The sequence below is a fragment of the Rhinatrema bivittatum genome, chromosome 7, assembly GCF_901001135.1.
Source record: "Rhinatrema bivittatum chromosome 7, aRhiBiv1.1, whole genome shotgun sequence".
Classification (NCBI taxonomy): Eukaryota; Metazoa; Chordata; class Amphibia; order Gymnophiona; family Rhinatrematidae; genus Rhinatrema; species Rhinatrema bivittatum.
The window spans coordinates 1,115,117-1,138,001 of NC_042621.1; the positions used below are offsets into that span (position 1 = coordinate 1,115,117).

General features: G+C 45.9%; 1 protein-coding gene across 1 annotated transcript in view; it reads right to left on the reverse strand.

The window, feature by feature from the left end:
- Positions 1-22,885, reverse strand: part of JPH3 (junctophilin 3) — a 130,118-nt gene that overhangs the window by 13,236 nt on the left and 93,997 nt on the right. The window contains exon 4 of the mRNA XM_029608033.1: positions 12,225-13,084. Coding sequence (XP_029463893.1) covers positions 12,225-13,084 — 860 coding nt within the window. The remainder of the gene's footprint in view (positions 1-12,224; positions 13,085-22,885) is intronic.

The window sequence follows — 22,885 nt, forward strand, 5'->3', positions numbered from 1 at the left end:
ATAAGAACCTGGCAAGTACCCAAAAACTAAGTCTATTCCATGTAACCATTGCTAATGGCAGTGGCTATTCTCTAAGTGAACCTAATAGCAGGTAATGGACTTCTCCTCCAAGAACTTATCCAATCCTTTTTTAAACACAGCTATACTACCTGCACGAACCACATTCTCTGGCAACAAATTCCAGAGTTTAATTGTGCGTTGAGTAAAAAAGAACTTTCTCCGATTAGTTTTAAATGTGCCCCATGCTAACTTCATGGAGTGTCCCCTAGTCCTTCTACTATCTGAAAGAGTAAATAACCGATTCACATCTACCCGTTCTAGACCTCTCATGATTTTAAACACCTCTATCATATCCCCCCTCAGTCGTCTCTTCTCCAAGCTGAAAAGTCCTAATCTCTTTAGTCTTTCCTCATAGGGGAGTTGTTCCATTCCCCTTATCATTTTGGTAGCCCTTCTCTGTACCTTCTCCATCGCAATTATATCTTTTTTGAGATGCGGCGACCAGAATTGTACACAGTATTCAAGGTGCGGTCTCACCATGGAGCGATACAGAGGCATTATGACATTTTCCGTTTTATTCATCATTCCTTTTCTAATAATTCCCAACATTCTGTTTGCTTTTTTGACTGCCGCAGCACACTGAACCGACGATTTCAATGTGTTATCCACTATGACACCTAGATCTCTTTCTTGGGTTGTAGCACCTAATATGGAACCCAACATCGTGTAATTATAGCATGGGTTATTTTTCCCTATATGCATCACCTTGCACTTTTCCACATTAAATTTCATCTGCCATTTGGATGCCCAATTTTCCAGTCTCACAAGGTCTTCCTGCAATTTATCACAATCTGCTTGTGATTTAACTACTCTGCACAATTTTGTGTCATCTGCAAATTTGATTATCTCACTCGTCGTATTTCTTTCCAGATCATTTATAAATATATTGAACAGTAAGGGTCCCAATACAGATCCCTGAGGCACTCCACTGTCCACTCCCTTCCACTGAGAAAATTGCCCATTTAATCCTACTCTCTGTTTCCTGTCTTTTAGCCAGTTTGCAATCCACGAAAGGACATCGCCACCTATCCCATGACTTTTTACTTTTCCTAGAAGCCTCTCATGAGGAACTTTGTCAAACGCCTTCTGAAAATCCAAGTATACTATATCTACCGGTTCACCTTTATCCACATGTTTATTAACTCCTTCAAAAAAGTGAAGCAGATTTGTGAGGCAAGACTTGCCCTGGGTAAAGCCATGCTGACTTTGTTCCATTAAACCATGTCTTTCTATATGTTCTGTGATTTTGATGTTTAGAACACTTTCCACTATTTTTCCTGGCACTGAAGTCAGGCTAACCGGTCTGTAGTTTCCCGGATCGCCCCTGGAGCCCTTTTTAAATATTGGGGTTACATTTGCTATCCTCCAGTCTTCAGGTACAATGGATGATTTTAATGATAAGTTACAAATTTTTACTAATAGGTCTGAAATTTCATTTTTTAGTTCCTTCAGAACTCTGGGGTGTATACCATCCGGTCCAGGTGATTTACTACTCTTCAGTTTGTCAATCAGGCCTACCACATCTTCTAGGTTCACCGTGATTTGATTCAGTCCATCTGAATCATTACCCATGAAAACCTTCTCCATTACGGGTACCCTCCCCAACATCCTCTTCAGTAAACACCGAAGCAAAGAAATCATTTAATCTTTCCGCGATGGCCTTATCTTCTCTAAGTGCCCCTTTAACCCCTCGATCATCTAAAGGTCCAACTGACTCCCTCACAGGCTTTCTGCTTCGGATATATTTAAAAAAGTTTTTACTGTGAGTTTTTGCCTCTACAGCCAACTTCTTTTCAAATTCTCTCTTAGCCTGTCTTATCAATGTCTTACATTTTACTTGCCAATGTTTATGCTTTATCCTATTTTCTTCTGTTGGATCCTTCTTCCAATTTTTGAATGAAGATCTTTTGGCTAAAATAGCTTCTTTCACCTCCCCTTTTAACCATGCCGGTAATCGTTTTGCCTTCTTTCCACCTTTCTTAATGTGTGGAATACATCTGGACTGTGCTTCTAGAATGGTATTTTTTAACAATGACCACGCCTCTTGGACATTTTTTACTTTTGTAGCTGCTCCTTTCAGTTTTTTTCTAACAATTTTTCTCATTTTATCAAAGTTTCCCTTTTGAAAGTTTAGCACGAGAGCTTTGGATTTGCACACTGTTCCTTTTCCAGTCATTAAATCAAATCTGATCATATTATGATCACTATTGCCAAGCGGCCCCACCACCGTTACCTCTCTCACCAAGTCCTGTGCTCCACTGAGAATTAGATCTAAAATTGCTCCCTCTCTCGTCGGTTCCTGAACCATTTGCTCCATAAAGCTATCATTTATTCCATCCAGGAACGTTATCTCTCTAGCGTGACCCGATGATACATTTACCCAGTCTATATTGGGGTAATTGAAGTCTCCCATTATTACTGCACTACCAATTTGGTTGGCTTCCCTAATTTCTCTTAGCATTTCACTGTCCATCTCACCATCTTGACCAGGTGGACGGTAGTATACCCCTATCACTGTAGTCTTCCCTGATACACAAGGGATTTCTACCCATAAAGATTCAATTTTGTATTTAGTCTCATGCAGGATGTTTATCCTGTTGGACTCTATGCCATCCCGGACATAAAGCGCCACACCTCCTCCCGACTGCTCCTCTCTGTCATTGCGATATAATTTGTACCCCGGTATAGCACTGTCCCATTGGTTATCCTCTTTCCACCATGTCTCTGAGATGCCAATTAAGTCTATGTCATCATTTACTGCTATACATTCTAATTCTCCCATCTTACTTCTTAGACTTCTGGCATTAGCATACAAACATTTCAAAGTTTGTTTTTTGATTGTATTTTTATTCTGCTTTTTAATTGATAGGGATAAGTTAGAATTTTTTAGCTCAGGTGAGTTTTTAGTTACAGGCATTTGGACTACTTTTCTAATTATTGGAACCTCACTGTCGGGATGCCCTAATTCTAGTGCATCATTAGTATCCTTTAAAGATACATCTCTCCGAACCATGCGCTGCTGAGCGACTGTCGGCTTTCCCCTTTGTTCTAGTTTAAAAGCTGCTCTATCTCCTTTTTAAGGGTTAGCGCCAGCAGTCTGGTTCCATCCTGGTTAAGGTGGAGCCCATCCCTTCGGAAGAGACTCCCCCTTCCCCAAAAGGTTCCCCAGTTCCTAACAAAACTGAATCCCTCTTCCTTGCACCATCGTCTCATCCACGCATTGAGACTCCGGAGCTCTGCCTGCCTCTGGTGACCTGCGCGTGGAACAGGGAGCATTTCAGAGAATGCTACCCTGGAGGTTCTGGATTTAATCTTTCTACCTAAGAGCCTAAATTTGGCTTCCAGAACCTCCCTCCCACATTTTCCTATGTCGTTGGTGCCCACGTGTACCACGACAGCCGGCTCCTCCCCAGCACTGTCTAAAATCCTATCTAGGTGACGCGTGAGGTCCGCCACCTTCGCACCAGGTAGGCATGTTACCAGGCGATCCTCACGCCCACCAGCCACCCAGCTATCTACATTCCTAATAATCGAATCACCAACTATGACGGCTGACCTAACCCTTCCCTCCTGGGCAGTAGGCCTTGGGGAGATATCCTCAGTGCGAAAGGACAATGCATCACCTAGAGAGCAGGTCCTTGCTACAGGATCCTTTCCTGCTACATCTGGTTGGTGCTCTCCCATTATGAGACCTTCTTCCTCCAAGGCAGCACCAGGGCTGCCAGTCTGAAGTTGGGACTGGACTACTATGTCCCTGAAGGTCTCATCTATATACCTCTCTGTCTCCCTCAGCTCCTCCAGGTCTGCCACTCTAGCCTCCAGAGATCGGACTCGTTCTCTGAGAGCCAGGAGCTCTTTGCATCGCGTGCACATGTACAACTTCTCACCGGTGGGTAAAAAATCATACATGTGACACTCGATGCAAAAGACTGGGAAGCCCCCCTCTTGCTGCTGGACTGCTGCCTTCATCTCAATTTTGATCAGTTCCTAGTTAAGTTTTAGGTTGCTATGGGATTAGGAATGTGTCTAAGTTCCTTTAAATGTATTAGTGAATTCACTATATGTCTGGTAGTGGCCTACTGGGGTCTGATCGAATTCTCAATAAAGTTTTTGTTGATGGGGTTTTTTTTTTTTTTTTTTTTTTTTTTTTTTTGGGTTTTTTTTTGTGCAAGTGGCACCTGCCTATAAATTAAGGGATGAGCTTGGGGTGGGTGGGTTGGGAATTACAAACAGTCTAACTTTAGTTAGTCAGCCTGAGTGACTCACAGCTCCCTTGATTAACAAATGTTGTTCCCTATTCAAACCTAATCACACTACCTCAACACCTTTCCAAGGTGAGTAACTGAGCTGAAATATTCAACTTTTTTACTTTGGTATATACTGCTCCTAGCTTATTTCTAGCTTCTGGCTACTTTTTTGTTGGGTTTTTTTTTTTTTTTTTTGTGGATTTTTTTTGTTTTTCAATACAATGCACTCATTTATTAAATAAAACACTTAGCTCTTTAAAAGTCTGGAGGACACTTTAATAGTCAGGCAGACTTTTTAAAAAATAAACACACTACCTACTGCTACCTTATTGACTGACTATTTAAAAATGCAAACAGTCTAACTTGTTTTATTTACTGACTGACTATTAAAGGCACAAACACACAAACACACTAAATAATATTCCCAAATAGTTAACTTTGCCCCAATACTTTTAAAAAAGTCAATGTCAATGTCCCAAGCAAAAACTTACTGATTCCTTTCAGCCACCAGCAAGGTGATCCTCTCCTCTCAGTGTTTCCACTGGAATGTGGGTTACTGAGCTCTTTCCTTCTAATTTATAATGTGCTTCTAAAGTAAATTAGTGCAAAATAATCCCTTAGGAGATGTACACTTCAGTTAGATTTCCTGAGTGACCTTTCAGTTAGATTTCCTGCGTGACCTTTCAGTTAGATTTCCTGAGTGACTCACTGCTGTGCTGATTAACAAAGAATAGCACCTATTCACAAATACACAATAGTACCTATTAACAAAACACACAATCTTCACACTTAGTTAGTCAGCCTGAGTGACTCACAGCTCCCTTGATTAACAAATGTTGTTCCCTATTCAAACCTAATCACACTACCTCAACACCTTTCCAAGGTGAGTAACTGAGCTGAAATATTCAACTTTTTTACTTTGGTATATACTGCTCCTAGCTTATTTCTAGCTTCTGGCTACTTTTTTGTTGGGTTTTTTTTTTTTTTTTTTGTGGATTTTTTTTGTTTTTCAATACAATGCACTCATTTATTAAATAAAACACTTAGCTCTTTAAAAGTCTGGAGGACACTTTAATAGTCAGGCAGACTTTTTAAAAAATAAACACACTACCTACTGCTACCTTATTGACTGACTATTTAAAAATGCAAACAGTCTAACTTGTTTTATTTACTGACTGACTATTAAAGGCACAAACACACAAACACACTAAATAATATTCCCAAATAGTTAACTTTGCCCCAATACTTTTAAAAAAGTCAATGTCAATGTCCCAAGCAAAAACTTACTGATTCCTTTCAGCCACCAGCAAGGTGATCCTCTCCTCTCAGTGTTTCCACTGGAATGTGGGTTACTCTAATGGGAGCAGGTTTATGGTCAGGTAGCTCCATTGCCTGAAAATTCTGTCGGCTATGGTGAGCCTTAGGGATCACATGTGAGGATTCAATAGCCTGCTGAGCTTGTCTGCTTGTGTGTTTTTGAAGGCTGGGGATATAGGCCGCCTGCAGAGAGGTGCGATGATCAAGCACCCACTGCTATATCTGCCTAGTCTCTTGGCATATGGTCCATGAACCCGTGCCCCCCTATTTGGTTTTTTATAAAACATCACAACCTAGTTGTCCATTTGGATTAGTATGAACTTGTCCTGGAGCATATTTGAGAAAGCTCTCAGAGTATATTTCACCACCTGTAGTTCTAATCTGTTGATATGAAATTTCTTTTCAAATGGCGTCCATTTCCCCTGCACCTAGTGGAATACTACATATGCACTACAGCCCATTGTAGATGCATCTGTCATGAGTATTATCTGGTAGAAGTTCAGAGAAAATACAGCTCCTACTGTAACATTGGGCAGGTGTAGTCACCAGGATAGTTCCACTTTCATGTCCTGCAATATGGTGAACACATGATAGAAGGGTTGACGTCACTGATTCCAGTGAGCCTGAAGACCCCATTGGAGTTGATGCATATGCATCCTCATATGAGGTACTACATGAATTGCAGCTTCCATGTGCCTCAGAGTTACTAGGACTTGGCGAGCCGTAGCCCTTGTTCTGCTGAATAGGAGAGACATGTAAAGGTGAAGGCTCAGGATCCTGTCCTGAGGAAGATATGTCTTGGCTCTGTGAGTATCCAGTAGTGCTCCTATGAATTAGAGTGATCAGGATGGCATCTCATGGGATTTCTTGAAATTCACGATAAATCCTATGTGCTGGAGAAGCCTGACCATTTTCCATAGGGATTGCTGCACCTCCTGCTGAGGTGGAGTGGTAATCAACCAGTTGTCCAGGTAAGGGAAAATTTGAATACCCTGGTGATGAAGATGTGCCACATCCACCACCAGATATTTTGTAAAGACTCATGGTGCTGCAGAGAGTCCAAATGGAAGTAATCTGTGCTAGTAATGACTGACTGTTGCTCACTTGGAAATGCAGGAATTTTCAGCAGGAGGAATGGATCAGGATGTGCGCAATGTCTTGCAGGTCCAGTGAACACATCCAGTCCCCCTGCTGCAGGAAGAGCAAGATCATGCCCAGGGAGTTCATCTTGAATTTTTCCCTCCATAGGTCTAACATGGGACGTAGACACTCTGACCTTTTTGGAATTAGGGAGTAAAATCCTGCTATCCTCTAGGAGATGGAGGAACTCTCCCCACAGCCCGGTGGAAGAAGTAAATTCTGTACTTCCATCTGTAGTTGAAGCTAATACTGAAAGTTGGTGCATTTGGTAATCGAGTGTGGAAGATATGGAATGTGGGAAAAATTGAGATGGTATCCCTGGTGCACTATAGAAAGGACCCACTGGAATTTGGATGTGGACTGCCATACAGGCAGGAACATTTTTAGTCTGATGCCCCCATGGGAATTTGCTTCTCCAGGAGCAGTTGCACTAAAAATTCAGAAGTTTTTGAACAAGATTGCTATGATCTCATGGTCAACCCCACATGAAGGACTGCTGTGATTTTTGCCACAGCACTTGTAGTGGGGGCAATCGATAATCCTGTAATAGTTGGTGTGGTCATCTGAAATAGTACAGTCGTTCAAACTACTAATATGGTTTCCAGGCTGCAGTAGGCTGTTTAGTCGCAGATAAAAATTGGACAGCTACATTCTGTTATTTTAAATTGTGACACTGTTTTGCAAAATTTTTCACCAAATAAGTTATCACCCAGGCATGGCAGTTCTGACAGCTTTTTGTGGACATCATCTCGGATAGAGCTTACCTTGAGCCAAGCCATCCTCCATGGCCAATGGCAACTGCCAATGTTTTTGCCAGTAGGACTGCCCACAAGAGGATGAATCACCTCCTCGAGATCTGCGAGTGGTGGTGTCGTGAAGGTGTTACCCTCCTCATCCCTGATGAAAGATCTCAAACTTTGTACAGAATTGTTCATAGTGAACAATTTGAGCAGCTAGCATAGATCCTTGGAAGACTTTTTTTTCCCCAAAGACATCTAACAGCCAGTTATCCTTTGCAGGCAGCACAAAGAACGTAATCTCATCTTTTTGGCCCTCTTCAAGGCTGACTCCACTACTACTGATTGGTGTGGAAGTTGAATCACACTGAAGCCCAGCGGCTTAGGAGCAGGGTAAACGCGGCCGCACTTTACAGGATAGACCTGTGTGCCATCAGAAGACCAGCTCCACTCCTGGTTTTCAAACTCCCACCTCCAAATGAGCTCTGGTGGTCCCTGCCCTCCAACTGCAGCATTCCTATGGTGGGCAGAGGCACATGGTGCGCTTGTGAGTCTGCACCCAGGGCTAGCTGATGTTCCTCACAGTCAGGTCTATCCTGTAAAGTGCGGCCGCGTTTACCCTGCTCCTAAGCCGCGTTTTACTCACTTTCCGGCCGCGTTATCCCTTCCTGCGATCCCGAATCCACTTTAACCTACTCCTACCGCGTCCTAAAATCCCCGGCCAACCCCTTCCGCACGCGGCATGGATATTGCATGCAAACGAGCGAATTAGCTATTCCCTAGCATCCCGTAACCCGCGCCCCGACTATCGCTATCTTTCCCTGCCGTTTTGTCGCGCGTTTAACCTGCTAACTTACCGCCTACCCTGACCCTGCGGTAGAGGCAGGGGTAAGGGTAGGTGGCAAGCTTTCCCCCAGCCCCCGCTCACCTGCCCCGGCCGCGATCATGGGTGCTGGTCTCCGGGGCAGCCCCAGTCCTCTCCCTCCTCCTGAAGCAAAAAAAAAGCGAAAAAACCAAAAGCAAAAAGTAAGTCGCTTCGCCGCTGTCACTTCTCCCCTCCTCCCGGAGCAGGGCGCGAAAAGCAGCCTTGCTCCGGGAGGAGGGTAGACTGACAGCGGACAGCGATCGGACTTCTCCTGCCTAAACTTACTTTTTTTGCAGCCGTCCGGCCATCTGAAGAAGGTATCGTGGCTCCCCTGCCTCCCGGGGGAAGATGGATGCCAGCACGGGGGAAAGCGGCCCCTGTGCATTCAATTGGCTGCTGAAGACGTGACGTCACGACATTTGGCGTCACTGCAGGTGACGTCACGTCTTGAGCAGCCAATTGAATGCACAGGGACCGCTTTCCCCCGTGCTGGCATCCATCTTCCCCCGGGAGGCAGGGGAGCCACGATACCTTCTTCAGATGGCCGGACGGCTGCAAAAAAAGTAAGTCCGATCGGGGATGCAAAAGTAAGTTGCTTCGCCGCTTCTCCCCTCCTCCCGGAGCAGGGCGTGAAAAGCAGCCTTGCTCCGGGAGGAGGGGAGAAGCGAAGCGACTTACTTTTTACTTTTGGTTTTGGTTTTTCGCTTTTTTTTTTTTTTTTGCTTCGCCGCTTTCAGGTTCTCCCCTCCTCCCGGAGCAAGGCTGCTTTTCACGCCCTGCTCCGGGAGGAGGGGAGAAGTGACAGCGGCGAAGCAACTTACTTTTTGCTTTTGCTTTTGGTTTTTTCGCTTTTTCGCTTCGGGAGGAGGGGAGGGGGACTGGCAGTCCCGACTTCCTGGTATCTGTCATTTCAAATGACATTTGAAATGACAGATACCAGCGTGGCGTGAAGCCTTAGGCCCGCGCACCCAGGACACTGTATAGGCGCTCTATCCAGTAAAATGGGTTGCGCGGGCCTGAGGCTTCACGGACGCGGTTTACATTTACATAAAATTAGTGTTCAGGATCGAGCGGTAGGAAGAGCTGCACTGTGCCTGCGGCAACCGGGGGTGCCGCAGGCACAGTGCAGCTCTTCCTACCGCTCGGTACTGGATAGACCTGAGTGTAACCTGTGCTAAGTAGCAAAACATCTTTCTGGATGGCAAATCACATGCGAACCGTCCCCTGCTGTTATCTTGTTAAACCCCCTGACGGCACAGAGAATGGCCTTGAAAAGTATCCCAAAACTGGAGAGAAATAAGACAGCTGCCGGTGTTCAGCCTCCGCTGCCTGCCCATGGAACGCGACACCCCTGTCACTCACTGGGGGTACAGGCAGTGGGGGGGGGGAGAGAGGGAGGAACGATGAGCAGAAGTGCGCGGGGCTCCAGGATACTGGAAATGAATCAGGATGTGCTTGACTTGGGGTTTGTTTGTTTTTCCCTTCTTACATCTTGAGAAATAAGCATTCTGTACCCAAATCAATGACAATAGTTATTCTGAATCATACTACAAGCGGCAGAGAAGAAAACTAAAACATTTTTCTATAGTGCTGGAAGGGGGACGTTTGATCTCAGCAAACTGTCAGTCCCAGCTTCCCATCGCCTGTCCATTATATTCAGAAAATCTATACTGGAAAAAGTAACACTACTGTCACTGCACTGAGGATTTCATGTTCATTCACCCAGTCTGAGAGCAGAAAGGAGATAGTGGTGAGGCTCAGCTATGGAGTATAAACCCCAGATCAAACCTGCCTTAGTAATCCAGAATAGTAAAATCTGAACTAGCACCTCTAGAAAAAAATGTTCAAAAACACACCCAAGAGAAAGCAAACCTGCTGGCAAATGTAATCAAAGATGACCAAACACCATTAGACAGCCTTATAACAATAAAGAGACTCAAAGGTTGCCTCCAGACATTTAACCCCGCAGTAAGCACGTGGACCTGATCAGTGGTAATTAAAAATATGGTACCAGGTCGGGATCAGCGACGACCTCCACCTTCCACTCCAGCTGCAATAGGGAGAAAGGTCGGTCCCCAAGATAGGACCTGGCAGATCATCACCACTGGATCTGACAGGGTGTTAAAAAATAAATAAATAAAGATGCTCAGACCCAGTAGCATCACCCAATCTGATTTCACTTTCTGGCCATGTCCCTCAAGCAATGTCAGAAGGGTTAATTACACCAATTTTAAAACATGGGGATACCACTGTCCAAAATAATTATACAGGGATCTGCGTCCGCAGTAAACGCGTCTGCAGCATCCTCAACAAAGGCACAGCAAAAGCTTACAGAAAAGTCAGAACCTCTGACCACATCTTCATCTTACAGACACCGATTAACAAGCATGTAAAACAAAAATGCCTCCAGGGAAAATATTTATTAACTTTTAAAAAGCTTTTGATTCAATTTGGCACCCCAGCCTCAATCTTAATTTCCTGCAAACTGGGATCAGGGGAGAAAACCTCTGATATAATGAAATCCATGCATTCATCCATCAGCTGAGAGGTAAAGATAAGATAAACAATCTGCAGAGGGGCGGCTTCAGGCAGGGACAGGAAGTAACCTGAGCCTCACCCTCTTTAACATCTGTATCAATCTCTCCACATTACTGGAGAGACTGGGCTGAAATAAAATGAGTCCGAAAGCAAATGTTTGCTGTATGCAGATGGTCAATTTATCTTCTACCTCAGAGGTTTTGCAAGATGACAGAAACCTGCTAGAGACCTACTGCAAATCCTAAACCCTACAGGTGAACCAGAAAAGACAAAAATGATGACTCTGCAAAATATGCCAGAAAAAAAATACCTCCAACACAAAATCACATTTCACTTAAATAGCTAAGAAGTTGAGCATGCCCTAGATTATGCAGACCTTGACCTGACCGTAAGTGCATCTGGGAGTTTTAAATTGGCCATAAGCAAAAGATGTAGGGGCACCTTATGCTTGATGAGTTTCAATCCCACAATAAAATTACTATTTAAATGACTTGATAGCATCATTCAAGTAATTTGCTAAAATCGAAGTGAAGTCTGGGGCCTATGTTAGACAGCTTGGATTTTTGTAGTCATAGCAGAAAAAGGTCATCTAGTCTGCCCAACCTGGTGCTCCTTTCTCCCCTTCTTGATTCAATTATGATTGCAAGCAACTTCTCACCTAATGTTATTGTACTGTAACTTTTAAAAAACTTGATTGTAATCTGCCTTGGGGGTCCTTCTTGGCAAACGAGAATATCAAATGTTCAGAATTAAATACATAAATACTAAATTAACCCAAATTCCACAGAATGGGACCGAATCCCAGTAGAAACTCTGTCCTGACTCCAAAAGAACATTTACACTCCAATGTCACCTCCTTGACAGGCGTCCAACCTCCTCCCACTGTCAAATGCTCCGCGATGCAGCAAAAGCTCCCCACTTTCAGCCACCACAGTAGCAAGGCCGGGGGGAGACCAGCATCTGCCTGGGAGAGACTTTTCTGCTTGGGGGCTGGGGGCGAAGCCTTCGCACTGAAGGAAACAGTCACAGCTGAGTATAGAAAGCGGGCCCCCAATGTTATCAGTCAATAGTATTACACCCCCGGTGATTGCCATGTAAAGCAGCAATCATGCTCCCCCCCGTGCACCTAAACATTGGCGGGGAGGGACAAGGGGGCAATAATACAACTCTACCCCCCCCCCCCCAGGTGCAAACTGTACCCCGGGCAAGGTTCCAAGGCGAAAGGAGGAGCCCGCTATGGCCCTCGGGGGCAGAATCTGCAGTTTGGGCCTCTTGTTAAAGGGGGCCCGGCCCAGCCTTCCCGCCCAGGCCCACACTTACCGTGTTGGGGGGGAGTTCGGCGCCGCTCTCCTCCTCGGATTCTAGTGCAATGGGTAAGGATTTCTGCGGCGGGGAGAGGGTTAAATCCCGCCTCAGTAACCGCGGCTCCGCCTTGTCGCCGAACCTCAGCCTCTCCAGGGTCTGCACGGTGGGCTCGGCCGGCCGGAGAGGCTCCTTCCCCCTCAGCCTCTGCGCGCCGTCCCCCGCATCCGCCGCGCCGGCCCTGCCACAGGGTCTCTTTGGGGGCTGCTGCGCCTCCTGCCTGTAGGAATCCATTCGCCTGAGGGGCTTCATTTCCATCTCGTAGTTGCTAAGTTTCTCCTCCTCGTCCAGCTCCAGCAGCTTGGCGCCGCCCGCACTGTGGTTGTGCGGGCGCTGGGAAGTCCAGGAAATCCTGGGCGAGGAACCTGTCCACCTCTCTCGGGGCTTGTGGTTGCAGGCCGGGTGCTTGTGGCCGGCGCCCCGCGCGCGGAGCTCCTCCGGAACGGCGCAGGGCCCCGGCTGGCTGCCGGTCCTGGCGCCGCCCGCTCGCTCTTCGCTCCAGCTGTTGGGGCGCCCGTAGTCCCCGCCTCTGCCCTCCAGGAGCATCTGGATGTCCCCGCTTCGTTCCTCGTCCACGGAAACCTGCCTGGAGAAGTGGGCGCTGCGATTCCTGGCCTTGGGGAGCGGTTTGCAAGGCGGCGGGGTGGAGGGGGGGCTCGCTGGGAGGCTCTGCAGGGGGCTGTCATCGGGAGTCAGATCGGAGGGGGTCGTTCCCTTCCTGTAGCGCCCCGGGCTCTCCTGCTGGGGTGGAGTCCCCATGGAGATGACTTCAATGTCCTCACTTGAATTCCGGTGCTTTGGCCGCTGACACTCGAGCCCTGGAAAGAAAGAAAAACAGGAGAAAATGTAGAGCCCGAGATGCTGCTGTTTTTCTGAATATTATGCAACATACAGGGGGATGCAACTGGCAGCAGGACACCCACAGGTCAAGCGCCTCACCAGCAGTGCCCCTGCTGATAATGTTTGTCTGTGGTACCTGAACCATAACAGGGGGAGAAAGGGGGACCAAGGGACTGTGACACCTGATGCCATCTTAGCTTCTTGTTTTGCAGGCACTAGAATGGCCAAGGACCTTTCCGTGGGACTGTAAGGGCGGAGTCTTTATTTATTTGTTTAAAATATTCATAGCCCACCCTTACAACACCCATAGCCCATGGCAGGTTACAATTCTTAAAAACCACACAATCATAAGACCACACAGAGAACAAAACATTAACAAAAAAAGACTAACATTCACACATACATTAAAACAATAATTCAGCTATCGATAAATCCAACACAAATACATCTTTAAAAAGCAAAGGTCTTTTTAAAACATTTACTATCAGTCTCCATGCTCCTCTCTAATGCAAGTCCATTCCAGAGAATGGGGCCTGTACTTGAAAACACCTGTCTATGAATGTTCTGCAGGTGGCATTCTCTATCAGCAGATGTTTGTTTTCTAATTGCAGGGGTGGGGTGAAGGGCAGATATTTCTCCATGGACTATTCTGGCTGTAAGGAATTCTACACCAGCATTACAATTTTATATTGCAACCTATATTCCACTAGCAGCCAACATAACTCTCGCTCAGAAAGGGGGTTACACATTCTCCCCTCTTGCAGCCCATAATCAGTTGGGCTGCCACATTCTGAATTAACTGCAATCCTTGGATTTTTCCCTTAGAAAACCCTATGCACAAACAATAATACAATTGGCCCAACACCAGACTTTGAACATTGTTTGCATCTATTATTCCCAAAACACCTACGTATCAAATGTTACAGGTACTGTTCAGTAGTACATGAGCAGGTGTAAGTAATGTCTTAATTTAAGGGATGATCCGTGAAGTCTCTGACTGGGAACACTACTCCTTGGCTGAACTGCGACCATCACCTCTTCTCCTGGGTACATGAACAGTCACAAGTTTGTGTCCTGTAGACCTTTTCTACTTCTATCTATTGTCACTCCACTCTGCGTCCATACAGAATCATAATTAGCAACAGGACACTGTAGGGAGATATCCTATGTTTTACCACTGAAAGCACCAAATATGAATCATAATAGCCAAGAAATATGCAGAACAAAGTCCTGACAAACCAAGACTCTGTCTCAGTGGAAAAAGAAGAGACCTTGCCCAGATGAGAACTTTACACTGAAGGATACTTTATCAAGGTTTGCCTGTTTGTAGGCTCCTGTGTAAAGAACCAAGGCAGAGGGACAATGCAGCAGCTAAGCTGATAAGCAGGAGTCATGGACTGGCCAAGGCGAGTCCAGAGATCAGAAGACCCCTACCCTTGGAAGAAGGGGGGCAGTCTGAGATGGAGAAAAACACTGACTCTGGCACACAGATGTGGCAGTACTCCTCCCCTGAAGAAATGGGGAGGGGGGAAAGACCTGCAATGCGGCAAAGACCCTCCACCCACCACGTGAGTATGCACGAGCTTATGAATATCAGGTGGAAAGCATAAGACGGGGGGGGGGGGGGGGGGGGGCAAATAGAGGGAAACCAGAGAAGGGACCCCTGAAAGAAAAGGAACCAGAAGAACGAAAGGGGAGCCTGAAGCAGACCAGCACCCCCTGCTTTCAAGGAGGGAGAAGACTAGATGTGGCCTGGAGACCAGGGAGAGGAGACCAGAGAGGGGAGATGCCCTGCTTGGGTTTGGAGAGTGATATGGAGTCAGAGACAGTGAGGGGCGAGAGCAAGCCCCCGACAGCCCTGCAAGTACCAGAGTCAGAAGCCAGTGTCCTTCTCGGACCGCTGCCAGTATCAAACCCAGGAAGCAAGTCTCCTTCTCTGCATATATTCTCCAGTCCTCCAGCCAGCGTTTGCTTCATAAGTGAACAGAGGGAAATTGCCTGAAGTCAAGACCAGGGGTAAGTAAGTTAGCCATAAGTATTAACATATTAAGCAGCCTAAGGTTTATGGCATGTTTGAAACCACCCATGATACAGAACTTTCTTTAGGGAAAACTGGTGCTTAGTGACCAGGATGTTAGAGACAGGAATTGTTGTTACTTTCTAAATGCTATATCCTGCCAAATCTGATAAATAAAAGTCTGTTTCTGAGGAGAACACGTTGACCTTTTCCTGAGCTTAGGATAGTGAAGTAAGATGGGAGGGCAACTGGAAGTGTCCTGTAGCACAGAGGTTCTCAACAGGTGTGTGCTGAGGTCCTGGGAGGTGTCGCAGGGCCTGCAGGAGGCTGCTCTCACTTCCTTCTCCTCTTTCTGGCCCAGTGGGAGGCTGTTTCCTCTTTCACTCAGATCAGAGTGAGACATCGCCAGCTCCTGCTGTTCTGGGCCCCGATGGGACACAAACTTTATCTTCCCCTTCTGAGTCTGGGAGCGATGCTGCTGATGATCTCTTCACCCTGTGGAGGGGGGGGGGGAAAAGGAAGTTGGGGCTGCTGAGCAGGAAGGGATGAGAAACGGGGGGTTGGGGTAGCTGGGCAGGGAGGGGGATGGGATAAAGGAAGTAGGGAGAGTCAAGTAGGGGAGAGAGGGAGCACAGGGAAGAGAATATGGGGGGCTCGGGAATGTTGGGAAAGGATGTGAGTGTGAGCAGATGACTGAAAGGGAGTAATTGGGAGAAGTGAAGGATGATGGAGGGGAAGTGACAGGGAGCAAGAGCCATAATATGTTAGTTTTGGGAATGTTCATTTCTTCTCTCTTTGCACTTTACTTAGTGTAGGAGGAAATGTATTTCTGTTTCTAGCTCTCCAGTTTTACACGGCATGCAAAGTGGCTATTTGAGGTTTCCATTCCTTTTTGTCTCCACATTTGTAATGTGTGGTCTTTTATTTGGTGAAGGTCTGAACTGTATGTGTGAGTGTGGTGAGGTACGTTACTAGTAGGTAGGGATCTGTATCAGTCTTGTTTGTTGCGTTTTCTCATTCTCAATAGGACATGCACTGGTGCTGCACTGTTGCCTTTTCAAATTGCTGCCTGACTCCTCTTAGTTAGTGCTGCTGTGCTATGGCAGGTTTGCTGCACATGTGCTGAGTGGGTTTTGTTTCAGGTTTTGTATTTTACCATGCGCCTGGTAGTAAGGGAGTTTGTGTTTCTGTTACTAAGAATCAGAATATATTTTTTTATATAAAGCGAGAGGAGCTTTCCCTCTGCATCCATTGTTTGGGGACTCTGGATGCAGAGTATATGGTTACGTTTAGCCCCGTGATGGTCACGTGTTCAGTGTGTCATGCATGTAAGCATTATCTGTCAGGTGTGTCCCAGCAGAAAAAAGGTTGAGAACCACTGTTGTAGCAGACAGGTTCCTCCTGCCTCCCTAAGCTTGCTTACAGCACATTCTGAGCTGTATCACAGTGACAGGTGCCCTTTGAGGCTAGGGGACAGGGTGTGTAACATGAGAATATTTTGATCCAGTCCTAATGTTTCTCCTTATCCTAATGCATTTTGTAATACAGAAAACACCACTAAAGTGTGTGCTATCCAGTGGCAGAGAGACTTGCCAGGAAGGGAGAGTGCAAAGGCCATCAGCCCCAGTAAAGTTTTTTTTCAAGCCAAAGTGTCCATCTCCCAGTGAACAGAAGCCCCTGGCCTAGCTTCATATGCTAAGGAAGCCTTTTGCATTATCTGCACAAGCCTGGGAGGATTCTGCCAAGCAGCTTGTGATTCTTCCCACGCACAAATAAGCAGGTTTTGCAGCCAAGATTCAGTGGGAACTCATGGATGTTGCTGTTCACATTCCATCACTGCCTCTTCTCATCATGTGATGATGGGTTATTTGTGAAAATATATCAGATAAGGGAGGTAAAAATATTCTTGTAATAGGACTCTGCCTGTGACTTTTTTATTTTTTTTTTGTAAGAGCAGGCTGAGAGTGACCATAACGTGATGTTAATGTGATTAGTAGTTGCAAAATTAGAACTGATTAAATTCCTTATAAACTGCAAAAGATTCTAAGGGAGAGAAATGCAGCGGTTTTCCATTCTCTTAACCCAGTAGGCTGTAAGTACATAATTGCTCCCAGCTAATGACATATTAACCTGATTGTCAAACAATTTTGCATAATCTTTAGCTAACATTCTTGAAATGCACCTCACTGCCATTAGTAAGCCTACACATGGAATGATGCTTAAGGACCAGCTCACTTTTCTGATCTGGCTTTAAAAATAAAACCATAAGGCAGATCAGATTCTGTTTTCCAGCTGTTCTCAGTGTCTAATTTGCTGCATCTCATCTTCTTCCATGGAACGCGAGGCACTCGGGGACCCAGTGAGAAAATGAAGCACTGGTGGTCAGCTTCCTGTTCAGCTGTTTCGTTCTTCCAAGAGACCAGATGGTAAATATCACCTAATGAAGAAACCTTGCAGGATGCCTTCCAGAATCCAAATGCTCTCTACGCCATCCTCTACAGCAGAGCAAGTTTGTTTTCAAAGAAAACCCCAGTCTAGAAGCACAGTCCGGATGATTCCAGGATAATAAGTCTGGCACTGTAGTGGTAGGGTTGATTAAATTATTAGTATTATACGATTGCAGGTAATTTATCAGCACAGGATATTCTTTAGCCCGTTAAACAGCTGGATTTCCTAGACATTTCCGGGTGCATTGTTTGGAGATTCTCCTTCAAGGTGAGCTGCATCCTCTTTTTAGGTGCTGTAGGGTGGGATGGAGGTTCTCACACACGCATTCAACAGCCAGTAGCCAAAATCGCAATTCCCTGCTCATGATACATTGTCTGGGACTGGGTGACTTCTTGCATACTGGGGTGTTTTCATCCAACCTTGACTTGTGAACCCAAGTCCCAGAGCACTCTAGAATTTAGGTCCTCTGTTTCTTGATTGGACAGCAGGATCTCAAATTTCTGAAATTGTAAGGATAGCTGTTGAAAAATAAAATCTCTCTCTCTCTCTCTAACTCTGGAGTCGTGTCCTTAACATTGCTGGGGACCTCTGGTGACCAGCTAACCTACAGACTGATTCAGTAAAAGTCGCGGGAGAGCGGCCAAGCGCCTGCTCTCCCGGCGCATGCACAGGCCACTCTCCTGTGCGTGCGATTCAGTATTTAAATGAGGGCCCACGGTAAAAAGAAGTGCTAGGGACACTAGCGCGTCCCTAGCGCCTCGTTTTTGACAGGAGCGGCGGCTGTCAGCGAGTTTGACGGCCGACGCTCAATTTTGCCGGCATCGGTTCTCAAACCTGCTGACAGCCACGGGTTCGGAAACCGGACGCCGGCAAAATTGAGCATCCGGTTTTCAAGCCGCAAGCCGATTTTAAATTTTTTTTTTTTTAATTATTTTTTATTTTGGGACCTCCGACTTAATATCGCCATGATATTAAGTCGAAAGGTGTACAGAAAAGCAGTTTTTACTGCTTTTCTGTACATTTTCCCGGTGCCGAGAGAAATTTATTTATTTATTTAGAGCTTTTTTATACCGACTTTCTTGATACGAATCAAATCAACTCGGTTTACAGAGAACAAAAGATCTTAGCAATAACAATAGCAATAACAATAACAACAACAATTAACATGAGATAGAATTAGAAGAGGTATAAAGTTACAATAAAACAAGGGGATACAACTGGGAGTTGGAAATGAAGAGGGGGATAATACAATACAAGGTACTAAATGCAGATAAGTGTGTTGGGCGGCTTGGATAGCCTACCTCTAGATTTTGACATGTTTATGTGAACTTAATGCTAGACTAGGTTTTGCCAAATGAAATACTAGATTAGATTCTAGGACCGTGATTCTGGACTAGGAACAGGGGAAGGCTGGACCGAACAACCAAATCTTGAGTTTCTTTTTAAAAGTTTGGAGACAGGTTTCCTGCCGGATATCCGGGGGTATGGCGTTCCAGGTGGAAGGACCTGCTGTTGAGAATGCTCGATCTCTGATATTTGATCGGTGCACAACTTTATTTGGAGGGACGTGTAGAGATCCCTTGTAAGCTTCCCTTATGGGTCTGGCCGTAGAGTGTACTTTGAGCGGGTTTAGCAGGTCAAGAGGGGTCTGATGGTAGATGCGTTTGTGAATAATAGTGAGTGATTTGAGAAGTATTCTAAAGTTAACTGGGAGCCAGTGTATTCGTCAGGATTCTTGCCGCCGCATTTTGGAGCATCTGGAGGGGTTTTATAGTAGCTGCAGGGAGACCTTGTAGAATAGAATTGCAGTAGTCAACTTTGGAGAACAGAATGGCTTGGAGAACAGATCTGAAATCATGGTGGTATAGTAGAGGCTTGAGTTTTTTGAGCACCTGTAGTTTATAGAAGCACTCCTTAGTAGTGTGGCTTATAAACTTCTTTAAGCTCAGGTGACTATCGATTATGACTCCGAGGTCTCTTGCATGAGAGATTTGGAAGTTAGCAAGCAACTGTTGTTGGTGATGGCTGTCTTCTGGAGTGATAAGCAGGAGTTCTGTCTTGGCAGTGTTAAGCACTAAGTTAAGGCCTGTAAGGTGAAGGTTGATTGTTTGCAGGTGAGAGTCCCATTGCTTGACTGCTGTTGCCAACGAGTCAGTTACGGGGATCAAAATTTGTACGTCATCTGCGTATATATAGAATTTCAGATTTAGAGATGTGAGCAGTTGGCAGAGAGGGAGGAGGTAGATATTAAACAAGGTAGGAGATAGAGAGGAACCCTGGGGGACTCCTGGTGGAGAATTGGTGCGTGATGATTCCTTGTTATTGATTTTAACCTTATAGCCTCTGTGCTGAGGAAAGAGTCAAACCATCTGAGAGCGGATCCTGTGATTCCTATATGTGATAGCTGATTTAATAAGGTGGAGTGATTTAATGTGTTGAACGCTGCAGAGATATCAAGGAGCGCTAGTAGGAAGGGGTGTCCTTTGTCAAGGCCCATGTATGCGTGGTCTAAGAGTGAGATGAGGAGGGTTTCAGTACTATGAGATTTACGGAAGCCTTATTGTGACGGATGGAGAATTTTATGTTCTTCCAAATAGTTTGATAGTTGATTATTTACCATTTTCTCCATGATCTTGGCTACAAATGGCAGGTTGGAAATAGGGCGATAGTTGTTAGGGTCGTCAGGTCCAGGTTCGGTTTCTTGAGTATGGGTTTGAGAGTAGCCAGTTTGAGAGCATCCGGGAAGATTCCTTGTGAGAGTGAGCAGTTGATGATATCTGCTAGATATTTAGAGATGGAGTCCGGTACTAGGAGTAGTGATTTGGATGGAATTTGGTCTTGAGGGTGAGTGGAAGGTTTCATTCTTTTTAGAATTGTTTCAATCTCTATGGTTTGAAAGATTCCAAGACCGCATCCGAGTTAGGGAGGCAGGAAGGAGCCAAAGGTGGTGTGTTAGGGCTGGAAGGTAATCTGGTTAGAGTGTTGGAGATTTTATTCTGGAAGAAGTGGGCCAGATCATTGGCTTTCGATTGGGCTCGGTCATCAGGAATAGATGAAGTGGCAGTTTTAGTGAGTTCCGAAAAGTAAGAGAAGAGAGCCTTCGCGTCGAATTTCAGATCGTGGATTCGGTGGGCGTAAAAATCTTTTTGTTCGTAATGTCACAGTTCTGCAATAGTGGAGAGCAGCTTTATATATGGCTAGCGAGTTGGGGTTGGAGGTCTTCCACCATTTCTTTTCTTTCTGTCTTAGGTCTTGTTTTAATGTGCGGAGCTCCTTTGAGAACCAGAAATTAACGCCTACCTTTGGGTAGGAGCTAATTTCTGAAAGTAAAATGTGCGGCTTGGCTGCACATTTTACTTAGTGAATCGCGCGAGAATAACTAATAGCGCCATCAACATGCATTTGCATGTTGATGGCGCTATTAGTTTTGGGGGGGTTGGACGTAAGGGGTAAAGCTAGTGCGTTGAAAACGCGTCCAAACGCAGGTTAACAGTGTGCTCCGCCGATGCGCACTGTACTGTATCGGCCTGCTAAAGAGCCATCTTGCACTTTGCAAGTAGTTCAGGTCTGTGAGTCGACCAGAGAGAGTGGAAAGATCAATTGCAGTACAGCAGAAAATGAAGGGGGTAAGCAGACAGTAGCCAGGTGGCCCATATATTTATTGAGGTATTAGCAGGCAGGTCAGCTCTTCAGGCAATACAGCTTAATGAAATCCATTAATTGCTTTTGATTGTGCAGAGATACCACACACACAAAAAGCACTAAATGCTGGTACACGTTAAAACTTGATATTTTATAAAGGAGGGTACACAGCAGCTAAATGATCTTTAGGTCTGGGTGGATATGTTTCAGAATTGCATTGAAGCCAGCAAGAAATAGGTAAATGAGGAAGGAGCCTGTGGCCAGGGCAGCTGTGACTGGAAACCATTCAAGTTCCACGGTGCCATTTAGATGTCGCTGTCACCAGCCATGTTACAAAAAAAAAAAATTGAAAATTGAAGCGAAAATATTTAAAAGAATGAAATCTTTCCCTCTCTCTCAAGTTAGGAGGCAAATTTCTTTGTATTTGGCCTTTAAAAATTGCCAGTTGTTCCACTGTCTCCTTTCTAAAAGTTTCTGGACGCCAAAGAAGTTAAGCAGAAGTGCAAAACGGCTCCCTTGGTCCCTCACCAAGGGTCCCTGTGATGAGAGCAGATACGGGTCTGGGGGGTTTCAGTGCATGCTTCCAGAATACTAGCGATTTGGGGGTCTTAACTGATGCCTGTATCATCTGGAATAAAAAAAAAAAGATATATTCTCCTCGTCCCCGCTGCCTTACGATATGTGTTACAAGCAAGCTACTTTCCCAGCAGGTAACAACTTCAAAAGTGAATCAAAAGGGTTGGGGAGAATTTACTTGTAAGAAGAGGGAGGGAGAAAGAGAGAGAAAAAGAGAAATGTGAAGTGAGAGAGCAAAACGTAAGCTTTCATTTGTGCACAGACAGAAATAATTATAAAGGCTCCCTGGCAGCAGGCAGGGCTCATTGATCCTGTGATGGGATTTTGGCACTGTGGACATCTGTCTATTCCCTGGGGGTTTCTTGCTGGTATTACCTCTCTCCTACGCAGCATTTACTATGACGGGCAGGTGAAACAATGGCAGCCATAGCCACACAGCAACAAGCTTCTGACACTAAAGAAATCTTTTTCATTTCCAGACACTGCGGGGGGTGAGGCTAAGCAGCCCTGGCATGCCATGCAGTGTCCCTGAAGGAGTGGCTGGGCAGCCCTGGTTAGCCATGCAGTGTCCCTGAAGGAGTGGCTGGGCAGCCCTGGTTAGCCATGCAGTGTCCCTGAAGGAGTGGCTGGGCAACCCTGGTTAGCCATGCAGTGTCCCTGAAGGAGTGGCTGGGCAACCCTGGTTAGCCATGCAGTGTCCCTGAAGGAGTGGCTGGGCAACCCTGGTTAGCCATGCAGTGTCCCTGAAGGAGTGGCTGGGCAGCCCTAGTTAGCCATGCAGTGTCCCTGAAGGAGTGGCTGGGCAACCCTGGGTTGCCATGCAGTGTCCCTGAAGGAGTGGCTGGGCAGCCCTAGTTAGCCATGCAGTGTCCCTGAAGGAGTGGCTGGGCAGCCCTAGCTTGCCATGCAGTGTCCCTGAAGGAGTGGCTGGGCAGCCCTAGTTAGCCATGCAGTGTCCCTGAAGGAGTGGCTGGGCAGCCCTGGCTTGCCATGCAGTGTCCCTGAAGGAGTGGCTGGGCAGCCCTAGTTAGCCATGCAGTGTCCCTGAAGGAGTGGCTGGGCAGCCCTAGTTAGCCATGCAGTGTCCCTGAAGGAG